We start from the raw sequence: 16262 nt of genomic DNA, 5'->3' as shown, positions 1-16262 counted from the left end.
GTGCACCTCCTGGGTTAGATGGAGGTCCTGCATTTGGGCTAGGGACCTACATGAATGGTCAGACCTGGTTGACTGCTCTGCCCAGCAGATGTCTGGAAAGTTCAGGTCCCCCACGATGACCACGTCCTTTGACCTAACTACCTCCGTGAGCTGACTTAAGCATTCCCGGTCTAGCTCTTCCCCTTGGTTGGGTGGTCTGTAGTAGACCCCCACCGTTAAGTCTCTTTCCCCTCGACGCCCTTGTATTCTAGCCCAGAGCACTTCTGTGTGCCCCTCCTCGGACTCTGTGCTACCTGATGAGGATGTGTATTCCTCCTTGACGTAGAGCACCACACCCCCGCCTTTCCTCCCTGTCCTGTCCCTCCTGTACAGCCGATAGCCCTCGATACTCACCGCCCAGTCATGCGTTGGGTCCCACCACGTTTCAGTGAGCCCCACTATGTCTGGGTTGGTGTCAGCTAGCAGGAGGGTGAGTTCCTCCTGCTTGTTCCCCATGCTACGAGCGTTTGTGCAGAGGCATTGAGGGCTCCTGTGGATGTGTGCGCTGGCCCCCTAATCACAGCATTGCCCTGGCCCCTGTTGCTTCCCTGTGTATATGTTCAGCTCGTCGGTCTAGGCTGGGCTGTACTTGTGAGTGCTGCTTGGTTTAGCGGTCCAAGGCTTCCTCCGCCCTCATCTTCCCCCGGCAAGCCTAGTTTAAAGCCCGCCGGAGGAGATCCACCAACCTAGAAGAAAACACATGCTTACCTTTAGTGGAAAGGTGGAGCCCATCCCACCCGAGCATGTCTCTTGGCGTGATGTGCGGGTCATTGTCAAGGAAGCCAAAGCCCGCCTCAAGACACCATTCCTGAAGCCGCCAGTTGGTCTCTGCGATGCACGTCTCATGCCGTCTACCACGTCCCCTCACTGGTCGAACAGAAGAGAAAACCACCTGTGCACCTACCTCCTTCAGCATGCCCCACAGAGCGTGGTAGTCCGCCATCAGGTGATCAGGGCATCTCCTGGCCGCATCATTAGTATGCCCACATGGATTAGGACCATGGGGTAGTAATTGGTGGGCTGGATCACAACCTGGATCATCCCTGTCACGTCATGAATCTTTGCTCCAGGTAGGCGGGAGTTGACCTCACGTGTCGAGGGGTCCTGGCAACAGAGGGGGTGCTCTGCAGCTTTCAGGATGGAGTCGCCTAGCAGAAGGTTCTGTCCCTCTTTAACACTTTGACAACACTTGTATAGCTTGTCAGGCCGATAAATGCACTGAAGGGGGGGCGGGAATAAACATTGACACTAGCTTATAACTAGGGCAAAGTAAAGTACCTTGCCAAGTCTGTTACTAGTGAATGGTTGGAAACATAGAGACAGAAAATGGGTTAAATAAATGGACCACAGTCATTCAGGGCCTTAAAAGTAAGCAGAATGACTTTAAAATCAATGCAAAACTGAACAATGCACTAGTGCAACCAGTTTAGAATGGAAGTAATATGCTGAAATAGCCATCTGCCAATAAAGATGCAAACAGCTATGTTTTCAGTTCGCTACATCCTAGATGCAAAGCAGAAAAGGTTTCTTGGGAGAGGGGAAAAAAAGAATTGTAGCAGTCTAATCTTGCCAGACATTTATCAATGTTTCTAATTGCGTCATGCTGAGCAATGATCAATAGCATATCTACTTGAAACAGCATCAGAGACAAGAAATAGGAAAGTCCAGTGAAAAAGGATTTAATGGACTGATCCAACACAATTTTAAAGAACCAAAACCTTTTGCACTTGCCAGAAAGAAAAGCTAAAGCAACAAAAGGAATATGCACAGCTAGTGAAGGAACGCAACATGAAGAATATTGTTACTGTGCAGAAACCACCAACGCCAAAGATCAAATCCTTGGCGTCAAGACATAAGGTAGGATTAGCAAAGCCATCTTGTGTGCCGGACTTCTGCTGTACTGAATAGCAGTTGTGTGTGCAGATGGCTTCTGACCAGACCCTACAAGTGTCCGTGTGCCACAGAGAACCATGGAAATGTAACTCTTAAGATCCTTTTGGGTTAGGTGCCAAAAGAATTCCTCCTTTTTTATCTTCTTTTAAACAATTCTAGGTGCTTTATGTACAAAATATTGGCATGCTTTTCCCTGTGGTTATTTCCCAGGCAGTCCGTCCTTGTGCTCCATGCACCCAAAACCAAAGGTTTCTTTGCCCACTGAACCTACTCAGTTCATGCCTGCACCCCCAATACCTGCCAGCAACACTCCAGTTGCTTCTTACTGCATACGGTCCAAGAGCCAACAGCTTGCTTATGTCCTCACCTTGTTGTACTAATGTCTAAACAGCAAGTAGCAATAAGTTGAGTTAGTTTAGGATATTTTCAGTGAAAATAAGGAGATTTCTCTCCTTACTTTTTCAGCTGACCCCCTTTCTTTCTCTCTCCTTAGTAAGGATGGTGAGCACTGGGGCTAAATTTCCAGGTTTTAAAAATTGTATGGTCCACCCAGGCCCCTCTCCCCTAAACAAAAAGGCAAGTGTTGCAGTTGTATAGGTGGGACTGTTTCCTTTCGTGTTGATCTTACTGTGCTTTTCAGAAGTCTTTCAATCTTAATATTTTAGGCACTGGAATACGCTAAGAAGATTCCTAAACCAAAACCTCTCTCAGCCAGGCAAGCAGACGAGGAACTGAAAGAGGAAAGAATTCCAGCACAGACTTTAAGGGGACACAGTTTACCTCAAATTTCTTCCCTGGAAACTCTGCAACACAGGCATGAGAAAGAGAAGGAAGTTGTGGCTGCTTTCAAGACCCTTCACATTTTATAATGAGTTTTGAATACTTAGTGTATAGGGTAGAAACTATTTAAACGGTTTACGTTGTATGTTAAATTACTTCCCTGTTCCCCAGACAGTGTTTCAGGGCTGTGCTGTTTAATTATGAGATTCTGCTATTGCACAATTGATTTCAGGACACAAAGTATCTTCAGATTAACCACTCTCTCTTCATTTAGGCCAAGTTTATTATAGCCAGATCGCATTTTTGTTTATTAAAAACACCAGTATATATGATCATATTTTAAAGCGTTAAGTCTCTTTGTTCTGTTCTTATTCCTTGAAAAATCCGAGTATAGACTGCTCTTCTGTCAGTTCATCCGAGAGGGACATGGTATTTGCTCGTCAGAGGTGGCCTATTTTTACAGTTGTTAGATAGAAGGGTTGGTATTTATTTAACGAGATACTAGTGGATAGACCGGGACAAGATTTGACCCGTTTGGGTAGTGAATGCACAAATTCTGAACTCAGGCACTGGCAGTTTTGTTAAACAAGCGCTAATTCTATGTTTTTCGGATAATCTGACAGTTTGGGGGTTAAACACATTTGTAATTTCTCTTTTGCTTGTTTAGTTTTAAATTCTGACAGGTCTTAAATTTTAGTAGTAGACGTCCATCTCAGTTTGGAGACCTTAACATCAGTAATAATTTCTCTTTTAAGATGAAGAGGATTCTGCTGGCAGGTTATCCAGGACTGAAGCCAAAGAAAGTGGGGAAACTACTCCCAGTGAGGAAGAAAATCAAATGTGAACCAAACAGAGCCATCAGTAATGATACAGGAACTAATTAAATGATTGTTGCTTTATTATTGGCTAATGAATCATTGTCACAACAAAAGCAAGCCCGGAAATTCAGAGCTTCAATCTAAGAATTGAAATACAAACCGGGTAAAGGCTGTTCATGTCAACAATCTGTTATTAGCCTGGAGTAGTTTCAAAATGCATTGAGTAACCAAGGAAAACACTGAAAATAATTGAGAAGTGCATATTTGATAGGAAACAGTCTTTAACAAGATTAAGTCTAAAATGATAATAAATGGATGGGATTCTTGGGATGTTTCTGTTTCTTTAACTTGGTAGAGAAAGGAAAAAATCCACGTATGAAACATGATTTGAAAATACATCCAGCAGAGGAATTTTGAAAATGATACACCAAGTGTTTTTCAGGAAGTAGGCAATATATGAGGCTCATTGTTGAATCCATTAATTTTTTTTCATCAGAGGCATCATGTTCAGGCATGAGAGATGTTACAGTATTATGGTCTTGGACTATAGCTGTGATTGTGCCCCCATTCCAACATAAACCTTAGTTTTAGCTATATTATTATTAACCGCATCTTCAGCTGTGGATATTTGGTGTGAAAATTGCCAGATACATTCAGAAAGATAAGGAAAACGTGCCTGCCAAAATGGCAAAAATGATGCACCTGTTAGCGAGGTACGGGCCTTTAAAAGTACTCAGCTTTGAGAAATGGACTTGTGCCCAGTGCTGCTTTGACTGTTGCTCCCCCTTGAAAACAAATGTGCAGGTTCAATTTAAAAGGAGTTTTAAAAAAAGGCAATATTTTAATAACAGTTCTCTCTCAAAGTGCTTTTCCTTGTAGGTGGAAGCAAGAGTCCAGCAGCCAAAGGAAGGTTTCTTGTCTTGTTGACCAAAGTGGACAGTGGGAGAATTCATTGGGAAATAAGGGGATGAACACAAAAATTTACATTTCTTGGCAGTTGTACCAAGCTCTCTTCAAAAGCTAAATGTGGAAAAACTGGGAAACTGTGGACTTTTGTTGACTTGGAGTAGTTAGCTGCAAACTACTCCAAGTCGGTCGTGGCACATGCTCCTGGAAAGATGTGCAAGAGGCGAAGATTTTTTTTGGAAGGGGGTGATATCTTTTATTGGACCAAGTGCATAGTTGAAATAAAACTGGCAAGCTTTCCAGTGCAAGACAACAAGAAAATATCTTGAATTCAAAAGCTTGTCTAACTTTATTTCAGCCATGCAGTTGGTCCAATAAAAGATATCACCTCAAAAAAAACCTTTGTCTCTACATCATTCCTGGACCATCACAGCTACATCATTACTCTAATACGACCATACCTGCAAAGATACGTAGCAATAGAAAGCCATTGAAAGACTCTTGATTTCTGTGGGATTTGAATCAGAGTCTAAATTCTTAAAAACGATCCATCACAACCAGCTGAAACATAACTTTATGACACACAATTTTTTCGGGGAACTCTGACAAGAGAAAACACTCAACGGGGATCTTTCGTTCAGGTCACATGAAAAACATTTTGCACAACAAAAGTAGAACAGTGGGAAGCTACTTTGCACCTTTCAGTGGATCCAAGATAAAACACCCCCACGACCTTACCTCTTGGTCTGTCACCTCTTGTTACGCTCATGGTTCGTGCTGGTATGTTCAAATGAGCTGGGCTGAGCAGAGATGTCCATATCATACTTTGAAATATTTCTGATATAGGGACCTAAACTTGGTTTCTCTGCTTAAAAGTGATAATCCCCCCTTAATACAAATCTCAAGCACCTATTTTAATGAAGCCTTTAGATGAATATCAAAGAGCTATTTACTTGTATCTAATATTTTAATTAGATTAGATTTTCAATTTAACCCATTAAACCCCCTTTGATGATCTCCATGTTTAGTGTTTAGCCCCAGATGCTAGAGGTAATGAATACTGGACCTTTTGATTTAATGAGAACTTCTGCCTTTCCAGCCTGACTCCCTTTGTATCCTTTTTTATTTTTATTTTCTGAGCTATAGAATTCAGTTAATTGAAGGAGTCTCTTACTACCACACATTAAGGAGTATAAATTAGCATCCCTTTGCTGATTAGAAAATGCAAGCAGACATTTTCGCTTTGATCTGAGGATTGAGTTGAAGTAGGCAACAGCCCCCTGAAAATGAGCTGATGGCCTTATTATTAGGCTTGAAATGCAGATGAGTCCATGTGTTGCAAAATACTTAATGTCTTAATTGATCACCTTCCACACTGGCTGGCATCCTAGTAGCTTTTAAAGCTCTGTAAATCTGGACTATTTTTAAAAAACTAAAACAACAAACTTTTAAGGAATATTAAAGGGCAACCATTAGTTTCCCCCACCTAACCATAGTAAACTTCCATCTGGAAGCCCTGGTTTATTAAGTGAATGCTTCCCAGTGGTAAAAAGGTCTCATTTCATATATATATATATATATATATATATATATATATATATATATATATGCTTCATGAACATGATCATCTGAGAACCCATTTGCAAAGGACCGTCTTTTTCCCACACTGAAATTTGCAGAGATGTGATTTGCAGCAACATGCAAAGAAAATCTTTTGATCTATGTCGACATTAATGCAAAAAAAATTTTTGGAACCAAACTGATATGGTGGCACAAAAGGGACCTTGCACAAAAAATGAGGAGCATTCATCTGCTTAAAAGCAAAGGCCAAAATGTAACATTATTTAAATTAGAAAGACAAAAACTTTAATTAGAAATCAGCTTGAATTCTACATTAGGCATTCAGGTCCAGATTCACATGAAGTGGAACCTTAGCGTAGTCCCAGCAATTTAATGTGCACGTGTGTGCATGCGCAGAGTACCAGACCAGTCTACATGAACAAAAGTGATATGATTGAACCTTCAAATAACTGAAAACCGCCATGGATCCAACACTGTGCCAGCTCTGTATTTTTATCACGATGAGAGGATGTTGGTATAGCCTCCTCCTGTCCCATGGAATCTGTTTTGGCCCAGCTTTACACAAGATTATAAAGCATGATACCGTCTCATTGTGAGCTAGACGGACTTTTACACCAAGTGATATAAAAAGGAGCAGCAGGTACCAAAACAGCTCATATGCACTTATAAAATTCTGGCCAGCAAATAGGCACCATCTAGTTGGGTTTTTTGTCCAAATGACTTTCTACATCAAATGACTTTGTACATCAAGGATGTTTGAAGATTCCAGTCCTCCCCCCTGAAAAATATTTAGTATGAGATCTATTTTGTTTTCTGCCCTGCTAGTACCTTAACTATGAAGATCTAATTAGATATATGCATCTCCTATATGGGTTCCTTTATGCATCTTCCTTTTCTTTGCTTCCTTTCCTCCCATGCCAAACATCTCTGTTCCAAGTATGTTTTTTCTGTTGGATCCGAATTTAATCAGAATGGGGGTTCGAGGGGAGGGGGAAAAGGGGAAAAGTAGGAAAATAAACCCACAGGCTAATGCCGTGGCTCATGGCTGGCAGTTGTGCACTTTGCCAAAAGACCATAGTTTCTTCATTTCCTAAAATCTTCAAATTATGAAACTCCTCTAATCCTGTCATTGTCCATGAAGCAGCCCGATTGCTAGTGAAACTACACCAAGGAGGGGTTTGGCCCAATGTTTATACTTACTCGCATCTAAAAATTGGCGCACATCAAAATTGAGGGCTGCCTTCCTGCGCAACCATTGATTGTACTGCTGAGACTAACAGCACAGGAGCCTATGCAGGAAGATGCATTTCAAAGCTGTGCAGTGAAATGACTGCCTTCTTCCCTGGTGGGACACCACTGACTTGAGCAGAACTACGCCAAAGATGAGTTTGATCCATAGCCTGCTGTTCCTTAGAAATTAAAACAAACTGTTATCTCTTGAGGCTAACCAATGGTCTCTTTAAGCCTTTGCTTTTAGACTTGACTTCAGTGGTTTTGCCCCAGGGATAAACTTGGCTTCAGCCGTCTGTGAGATTTATTATGAGAAAATATAACCTAAGATTTTGAAAAAAGGCTCCCCAATGTTGAGTAGTAGACTGGGGTGGACAGTAGCAGACAACTGGATCCTAAAATTAACCCAGGGCCCAGGAAGCCACTGATACTCAACCTAATTTCTCCTTGTATAAGAGTAGGACATGCAAGGGCAAGGGCAGGGGCCAGAGCTGACACTGGATTTGGCTGCAGAAAAGACCACGGTCAGGGTGGAACGATGTACAGGGAACAAATGCAGATGCTGGACAAGGGTGAGTGAGAGGAGCTTGCTTTATACATAAGAGGCTGCATTTTGAATAGAAGCAATCGCCATCCAGAAACACGACTTCAGCACATGCAAAGGCATCTGCTGGCAAATCAGGGAGGGATGGGCAGTGATGAATTGCATATATAGCGCCAGCAGTGGCAGGTAATGTCAGGGGGATCATTTTCAATGCGTCACCAGGATAACGAAAGGGAATTTGCTTTGTCAAAGCAGAACCACCACAATGCCTTGTGATGGAGAATTCAGTCCAAGGTCACAACAAAACACGGAGGTAGGAGAGAGGAACTGGAGAAGTTTTACCATACCGTGATATAAGCAAAAGGCAGGACCACACCAGCCATGAGAGCATCAACCTTGGCCAGCAACTGTTTTTCCAGGAACTGGAAGGCCACACGTATATACGGCAGGATAGCACAGTAGAGCAAGAAGCCTCACCAAGACATGGCAATGATCTAGCTTGGTCTTCTGACCACCCCATCTGAACCCTACAGGTTGGCCAAGACAGTGCTTCTCAATGGTTTGGGACTCAGGCACCCCTCACTGGTCTCAAGGCCCACTCCAAAACTTTTGTGAATTGAGTGGCACCCCATTTCCAACATTAATTTATATTATTACAGTGCTTACCTCCTTGCAGAGGGGCCAGGCAGTGGGGGTGGGGGTTATCCAAGCAGGGAAAAGCCTGAGCCTGCCCTTATCTTCTCATCTCTTCACACCTTGCAGCACCCGTCAAAAGATCTGGCAGCACCCCAGGGCACCCAGGCACCAAGGCTGAAAATTGACTTTCCAGAGCACTGTGCTCTTCAGAAGGATAATTCATCCTTCTCCCTCATTAGTTATTGTTTCTTCTGTATAATCAAGATTCCAGGTAGTAAGTTAGGAAGGTACCTAAGCTGCCTGGGATGCAAACCTTATTTTCTGAGCTGTTTGTATGGTGCCTTGCACGTCTGATACTGTACAAAACAGACTCCGGGGAACCACGGGTTCAAATCCCAGCAAGGTTTTTTCACACACGTTAGCCTGCCAGGAAGCGTAGTACTCTGCAAAACAGCTAGGTTTATCCTGAAATAATCAGAGCATTGACAAAGCGGACTAGTTACACCAGAATAAATTGGCTTTTATTCCAGAACACAGAGCCCATATACGGTGCCCTTCTCAGGTAAGTTATTTGGTAGTAACTACTGCTGCCAATTCCCCATGGAGACAAACTATGAGTAGCTGAAACATTATCATTTATCTAAACACACACAAGCAGTGGACTTTATAGATGGAAAGCAGCGTTCTTGTTGTGAGCCAGTACTCCGAGCCATGTCCTGCTCTTCGAAAAGTCTCTTTGAGTTGTAGCAACTGCTGTATTATTGCTGTTCTCAGCTTCCTGCAAAGTTAGCTCAGGGTAATTGGATCAGATCTGTGGAAAAGAAATTCTCTCCGTGAGCTTTTACTATAGCACAGGGGTAGCCAATCCCCGTCACGGGTGCCAGAGTATGGCACGCATAGGCATTTTGCTTGGCACACATGCCTCAGGACAGACGGCAAGGAAGGGGTCAGGGCTGCGTTGCCACAACAAGGATTGGGCCCCTTGGGGCTCCTCCGCCATCTGCCCCGGCACACCAACACCTTAGAAAACCGAGGCCGTGAGCGTTTTTGGCCCTCTGACCCCTGCTATAGCAGAATATAGGAGCTTCCGCTGTGCTAGACCCCAGAAAACCACAAACCCGGATGATGACTCCCTGTCCCGGGGAGATTACCCCAAATCCCATGTTCACACCAAGGTCTTCCCCTTCCGGGCCCTGCCGCAGCACCGCTAAGTAGCAAGGACTCACAGTTTCGTTCCAAGGGATTGAGCATACACACAGCATCCAACTGTTTGGAGGTGCAGTTTTTAAGCCCAACTTTGTTATGACCGTATACTTTTAATTACAGCGCCCAGTGCTGTAGTTGGGTAGGAAGATATTGCCCTTCAGATTAAGCCCGTTAGCAGCAGGCTAAATCAGCCACTCCAGGAGAAAGCAAGCAGCATCTACACGGAGCGCTGCATTTGTTTAACTGCAGCAGTGCAAGCTGGGGTGTGAGCAAAGAGAAAGACTAGTAACAGATGCTCACAGCCCTCCATAATCACACAGGTCTCCCACTGCCCTATATACATAAGCCTCTCCAATTAACACCTCATTAAGGCCTACACCTGTGGAAGCCTCACATCCAGTGGCTGCATCCTAGCCATTCCTCCTCTGTATTCCTCTCAGGAGCAGCTCACAAAGGCCTTGTGCTTTAGATGCTTCTCAGACCAGGTTACGTGTTTACCACCACTTCCAGTTGCCAACAGGACGGGCAGGGAGGGTGGCCACCAAATGCAGTTTGCAGCCTCTCTCTTCTCTACAGATGGTCCTCCCAAAATCAAAGGGGATTCAAAGCAGGTGAGCAAAAGGAGCCTGCGGCAGAAGTTTACACTGTCCGTACTTGCTCCAGTTCACTTGCCAGCATCTCGCACCACCTCTAGGCCAAAAACGAAAACCAAAGTGAAAACCCCACATCCGCAGAAGAGCTGGACTATTAGGGAGGGGAGGGCAGCGTTTGGGCATTCGTTACAAGCTGCAAGCCTGAGCTGATCTTTTCCCAGCTGCCCCACACCAAATCCCAACCACCCAGCTCTACCTAGAGACTCTAGCCCTAGAGACGCTTGAATAAATGAAAAACAGAGACAAGCCTTGTGCTACATGGTTAAAACTTAAAGGTGGGGAAAGAGAGGACGTTGTTCTGTCCCACGAGAACTGGATATTATGTTCAAAAAATTCCTGGGCTCAGCCAGAAACAGGAGTCAAGCCTTGGACCTTTTCTTTCACGAACAAAAATTAAATAAAAAATGCTTGTTGATCAATCAAGAGAAAGAAACCAACCTCTGTGTCCCTATTTGATTACAGTGAATTGAAGTTTCAAAGTGAAAACTTTTGATTAAGGAAATCCAGGAACAGCTATTTTAATACATTCAAGCCTCCCCAATCCCTGACACTGGGTTACCTCCACGATAATTGAAAATTTCCTGACCGTAGGACTAATTTCAACACATCAGCTTTTCCGAACAAAGAATCTCATCAAAAGATTCCCCACCTGCTCTGCACAAAACAGCCCCTTCCCCCCAGGCCTCTCTGCTCAGGGGTGCTATTTCCCAGCTCTCCTCCAGTAAAATTTTATTCATTCCCTTACTCCTTTCTTTGAAAGCAGGTAGCAAGAAACCCTCCTTCTACCGGGATCTCTTTCCCCTGAAAAGGAAGAGGCAGAATATATTACTTCCTTCCTCAAAGAGCAGGGTCCGATTGGCTAAGAGAGGGATTTGTACTGGGTGTGAGACCTCGGAGAACAGAAGTCTTGAGTTTTTCCAGACAGGAACTGGCTCCCTAAGGATTTTCCCCTGTCTTTCAGCATCTGCCAGTACCATTGTGTGGGGCCCTGTTTGCTCCCTAACTTTTGGAGTTGGGTACCAGGTCCTCTGGCTTTGAGGGACCAGGATACTGCATCACATGCCCACCCTAGAAGGCAGACTTGCCATGACCCCAGAAGCCTTTCTTCATTTGCAAGCTGCCTTCTCCATGTGCTGTCCTGCGCGCTGTCTGGGCTCAAACCTACATAAATGCTACCTGCTTATTTTCACATCCTCTAGCTTCATCTCTCAGTATCATTGGGACTCCCCGACACAATTAACACCCTGCATGTCTACTGTTTTTGGTAACTAGGAGTTACAGAAGCTGCCTGGAAGGCCACCTGGATGCAAAGAATAGAGAAGGGCTTGCTTCATGCACTTGCTGGAGTTTAATTTGACTGTATCTTATTTTGGGCAAAGGCAGCTGGGGCAGAAAGCTTTGCAAATTATACCTTAACATAAAAAGTAATGCACAAAATATACGTCGTAAGTTTGCAAATGATGCCTCAAAATCACCATTCCCTTAAGCACCCCTGCGCAGAGGAGAAGTGCAAGGCAGGTATTGCTCAAATTCCCTAACAGCCTGCTATTCTGGTGCCTTGATTTTTAATTCACTTTGTGCCGGAGGGAATTTCATTTTTAAGTGTCATGCCCTTACGTGGGGAGATAATATTAAGGGCAAGAGCTGCACACGCAGCTGTGGGATGGAGGGGCACAGGAGCATGCGATTTTGTTTTGCACACCATTTGGCGTGCACGCATCCATCCCCTGCACTTGTGCTGCACAGGGCAAGACAGCGACTGCTGCTCGCTTGCAAGCCGGCGACCACAGCCTCACAGGTGGGCACTGGCTTCGGAGTCATTTGCTCCGAGGGGCATGAAGTTGGGGACTGTGCAGCCCTGCCCGGCTGCTGCCATCACAATCCTGTTCCAGGGGAATAAATGTTTTGCGAGCAGCTAGCATAAACCCACACAGACAGCCAACGGTGTCACCCTCCGTGTCCCCACAATAATCCATCCTACATTTTTCCCTGTCCTTCATGCAGTTTATTCTCTCCTCCCGAATGCAGTCACTCCACGCCTTTGTTCCCACGGGTAAGAAGAAAGATCATTAAATGCGACTTTTCCTATGCACGGAACCAAGGGGTTTTTCTTGTTTGGTTTTGTTTTTTTTACAGACAGTGAAAGGGACCAAACACAATATAAAGGACTGGGGGGGGGGGGTTATTAACATTTGGAAACGGTCGCTTTTCATGTGTTTCCCGTTAAGATCTTTCTTTTGTTGCGTCTCAACATCCATTGCTACTCACTTCTACACACAGAAAGCACAGCCACGGGAGTCTGACTCGTGGGTCTTGTTTGCAAATAATTCCCCCGGTAACACGGAGTGAAGCTCGGCTTCGGATCGATCCCACCGGTTACAAGCCGTGGGTTTCTTGTAGCCCTTGGTGTGTAGCATTTGTCAGGGTTTAAGTTAGCACAAAGTCATTTAAAAAAAAACCAACAAAGAAGGATTAAAACGACCGGGTACAGCTCGTTGCTAATATTCCTGTCCATGCTACCTGGTGGCTGCCGCGTTCAGGCTGCGATGTGCGAGCGGCACACAAAGGCAGGCAGACCGAGGCGGCGGCCGTGGCTGGCACGATACAGATGCAATGGCTGAAGCTTGTCCGAAGTGCAGGGCTCAGAGCGAGGGAGGGTGAGCCTCGCTATGCTCTTCCCCGGGGATTTAAATCCGTCTTTCCTCGGGGAAGTGGCGGGCTCCGCTTGGAGGCGAGCAGCGCTGGAAGGCGGCGGGACTCTGCCGCCCGGTTCATCCCCCTCCGCGCCGGCTCTGCCCCGCTCGCAGGGCCCGGCCCGGCCCGGCCCCGGCCCCGGCCCCGGCCCCGCGGCCGCCGAGGGAAACGTGCGTGTGCCCAGCACAGCCCGCGAGCCGGCGCCGGACGGCTGGCCCGGGCCTGCCCCCCCCGCCCCACGCGGGAGCCGGGCCGTCGCACCGGGCGCAGCCCCCGCACACTCGCGCGGTCCCGCACGCCCGCATCGCCGCGGCTGTGTACGTAGCTCCGGGTCCAGATCCAGACACACACACGTACCTATAGATACGCACATATACACACACGTACATATATCTATCAATACCTATATATACACACACGCATATATCTATATACACAGATACACACACACACACACACATATCTATAGATACGCATATATACACACACGTACATATATCTATCAATACCTATATATACACACACGCATATATCTATATACACAGATACACACACACACACACATATCTATAGATACGCATATATACACACACGTACATATATCTATCAATATCTATATATATACACTATATATACACACGCATATATCTATATACACACACACACACATATATCTATATAGATATACACACACGCATATACATCTATATATATATATATACACACACACACACAAACACACATCTATACACACACATCTATATCTACACACACACGCATATATCTATATACACACACACGCGTATACATCTATATAGATATATATATCTATACACACACATCTGTATCTACACACACATACACGCTTATACAACTATATAGATATAGATATATACACACATCTATACACACACACACACGCTTATACAACTATATAGATATAGATATATACACACATCTATACACACACATCTATATCTACACACACACACACACACACATCTATATAGATATATATACACACACATCTATATATACACCCCCCTATATCTATATAGATACACACACACACACACACACCCCCATATCTATATAGATACACAAACACACACATCTATCTACCTACCTATCTACCTATGTTTTAAAGAGCCGCAGGAGGGACGCGGGGAGCAGCCGGGGAGGTCTGCGGGGCGCTGGCTGCCCCCTGCGGGAGAAAGCCCCGACGCCGGGGCGGCGGCGGCGGCGGCGGGGGCCGGGGCCGGGGCCGGGGCCGGGGCCGGGGCCGGGCTCACGTCGGGGCCGGGCCGGGGCGCCGCGGGCTCTCACCTGCGTCCCGGCGGCGGCCTAGAGGAGGTGCTGCGGGGCGCAGAGGTCGCCGTCCTCCAGCACGTCCACGTCGTCCTCGGGCTCGTGCAGCAGGAAGGCGGGCGCGCGGCGCTCGGGCTCGGGCTCGCCGGGGCTGGGCTCGCCGGGGCTGGGCTCGCGGCTCTCCTCGGCGCCCGGCGGCTTCGGCTCGTCCTGGCTTTTGCGCAGCTGCTTTTTGTGCTTCATCCGCCGGTTCTGGAACCAGGTCTTGACCTGCGCGGGGCGGGGGGGCCGGTCAGGGGCAGGGCGGCCGGCGCCGGCGGGCCCCGCGGCGGGAGCGGGGGAGGCGTACCTGCGTCTCGGAGAGGCTCAGCGCCGTGGCCAGCTCCACGCGCTCCGGCGTGGACAGGTAGCGCTGCACCTCGAAGCGCTTCTCCAGGCCCGAGAGCTGCGAGTCGGAGAAGACGGTGCGGGCCTTGCGGCGGCGGCAGTGCTTGCCGGGCAGCTCGGCGTGCGCGTGCGGGTGCGGGTGCGGCTGGAAGAGGCCGGGCACGGGCATGCCTGCAACGGGGCGCGGGGCTGAGCCGGGCCGCCCGGGACCGCCCCGCGCCCCGACCCGCCGGCTTTCGTTGCGCCCGGCCCGGGCGAGCCCCGCAGGCGCCGGCCCGGGGGGCTGCGGGGCCGGCCCGCCCCGATTTCGTTGCCGCCAGCCCCGCGGCGCCGCGAGGCTCCCGAAGTCGTTGCGGCGGCGCGGGGCAGAGGCTCCGCGACCGCCGGAAACCTTTTCCTACTGGAAACCCCCCCCCCCCCCCGCTTCCCACCCGCCGCCCCCCGGCTCTCCGCCGGCGGGCCGCCTTACCCGCCGTGGCGAGGAAGTAGGGGTGGTGGTGCTCGGGCTTGTGCAGCGCCGGGTGCGGGTGCGGCGCCAGCAGCGCGGGCGCCGGCACGAGCGGGTAGCCATAGTCCAGCAGCGGCACGCGGGCCGCCAGGGAGCCGGGGAAGGGCTCGGCCGGCACCTCCCGCAGCGGCTTGGGCTTGTGCAGCAGGATGTCCTCGATGAAGAAGGACGTGGGCCTCGGGGCCGACGCGGGGTGCGCGGCCGCCGTGAAGCTGAGGTTCATGGTGCCGGCGCGGGCGCGGGCGCGGGCGCGGGGAGCAGCCCGACGGGGCGGGCGCGGGCGCGGGCGCGGGGCCGGGGGCTCCGCCGCGCGCGAGCCAATGGCGAGCAGGCGGCGCCTAAATCTCCGGGGAGGGGGCGGCGCTGGCCGAGGTGCTGAAGCGGCCCGGGGCGCAGCGCCGAGCACCGCCCCGCCCCGCCCCGCCCGGGCCCGGCCACCGCGACTATTTCTGCCCGCCGGCTAACTTGGGAGCGCGACATGGTTCGCTTGCTTGAGACTTCATCGCTCAGCACCGCCCGGGGATTTCTCCAGCCACTTTTGATACTTTATATATAATCTATCTATCTATCTATAGATATAGATATATCTATCTATCTATAAATATATCTATCTATCTATATATATATATAGAGAGAGAGAGAGAGAGAAAATCCTGGTTACTGTTCACTTAATAGTTCCTGCGTATTATTCATGGACTTCGGAGTAATAGATCGGCGCGGTAATACCACACGCGGGCAGGGAAGAAGCGGAGCGGGCGCCCGCAGCGAGCCGGCGGCGCGATTTAGGCCCCCGCAGCGCCAAATCTGACCCTGAGCGGGGCAGAGCATCCCTGGCCCGGCCGCTGCCTGCTCCCGCCCAGGAGGGTTTATTTTCCGCCCTGCAGCCGGAGCCGTCGGGGCCAGACCCCCTCGCTCGCGTTTGCGGCCCCGCCGCCTTCCAGCACACGCGCGGGTGCGGGCGCGGGTGCGGGTGCGTGCGCGCCTCCATTTGCCTCCCCCCCAATCTGTAATGTTCATTTCCCCGGAGTCAATTTGCTGGAATTAGGGTGATACACCACATCATAGCCGAGATAATTTCG

The 16262-nt window shown here is 48.4% G+C and overlaps 2 protein-coding genes across 2 annotated transcripts in view; one reads left to right on the top strand and one right to left on the bottom strand.

The window, feature by feature from the left end:
• Positions 1-3040, top strand: part of JHY (junctional cadherin complex regulator) — a 31417-nt gene extending 28377 nt beyond the window's left edge. Inside the window, exons 7-8 of the mRNA XM_090027283.1 lie at positions 1774-1896; positions 2598-3040. Of these exons, the coding sequence (XP_089883409.1) occupies positions 1774-1896; positions 2598-2801 (327 nt within the window). The 3' untranslated portion in view covers positions 2802-3040. The remainder of the gene's footprint in view (positions 1-1773; positions 1897-2597) is intronic.
• An 11284-nt stretch (positions 3041-14324) lies between these two features.
• On the bottom strand, positions 14325-15406 carry BSX (brain specific homeobox). Its single transcript, XM_090027877.1, has 3 exons — positions 15145-15406; positions 14638-14846; positions 14325-14558 (listed from the first exon to the last, which is right to left on the bottom strand). The coding sequence occupies exons 1-3, from the start codon at positions 15404-15406 to the stop codon at positions 14325-14327; spliced, it is 705 nt and encodes a 234-aa protein (XP_089884003.1).
• Between the last annotated feature and the right edge of the window lie 856 nt (positions 15407-16262).

This window comes from Crocodylus siamensis, chromosome 14, assembly GCF_052110815.1.
Source record: "Crocodylus siamensis isolate JL-2025a chromosome 14, ASM5211081v1, whole genome shotgun sequence".
NCBI classification, from domain to species: Eukaryota; Metazoa; Chordata; order Crocodylia; family Crocodylidae; genus Crocodylus; species Crocodylus siamensis.
This window is presented reverse-complemented; position numbering and strand designations above follow the sequence as displayed.

Excerpts from the sequence above, each read along its gene's own strand:
- BSX (XM_090027877.1), bottom strand. The coding sequence starts at position 15,406 with ATGAACCTCAGCTTCACGGCGGCCGCGCACCCCGCGTCGGCCCCGAGG. Across the intron at positions 14,847-15,144 it reads CTACTTCCTCGCCACGGCGG|GCATGCCCGTGCCCGGCCTC; the intron begins GTAAGGCGGCCC and ends GCCCCGTTGCAG. Across the intron at positions 14,559-14,637 it reads TGAGCCTCTCCGAGACGCAG|GTCAAGACCTGGTTCCAGAA; the intron begins GTACGCCTCCCC and ends CGCCCCGCGCAG.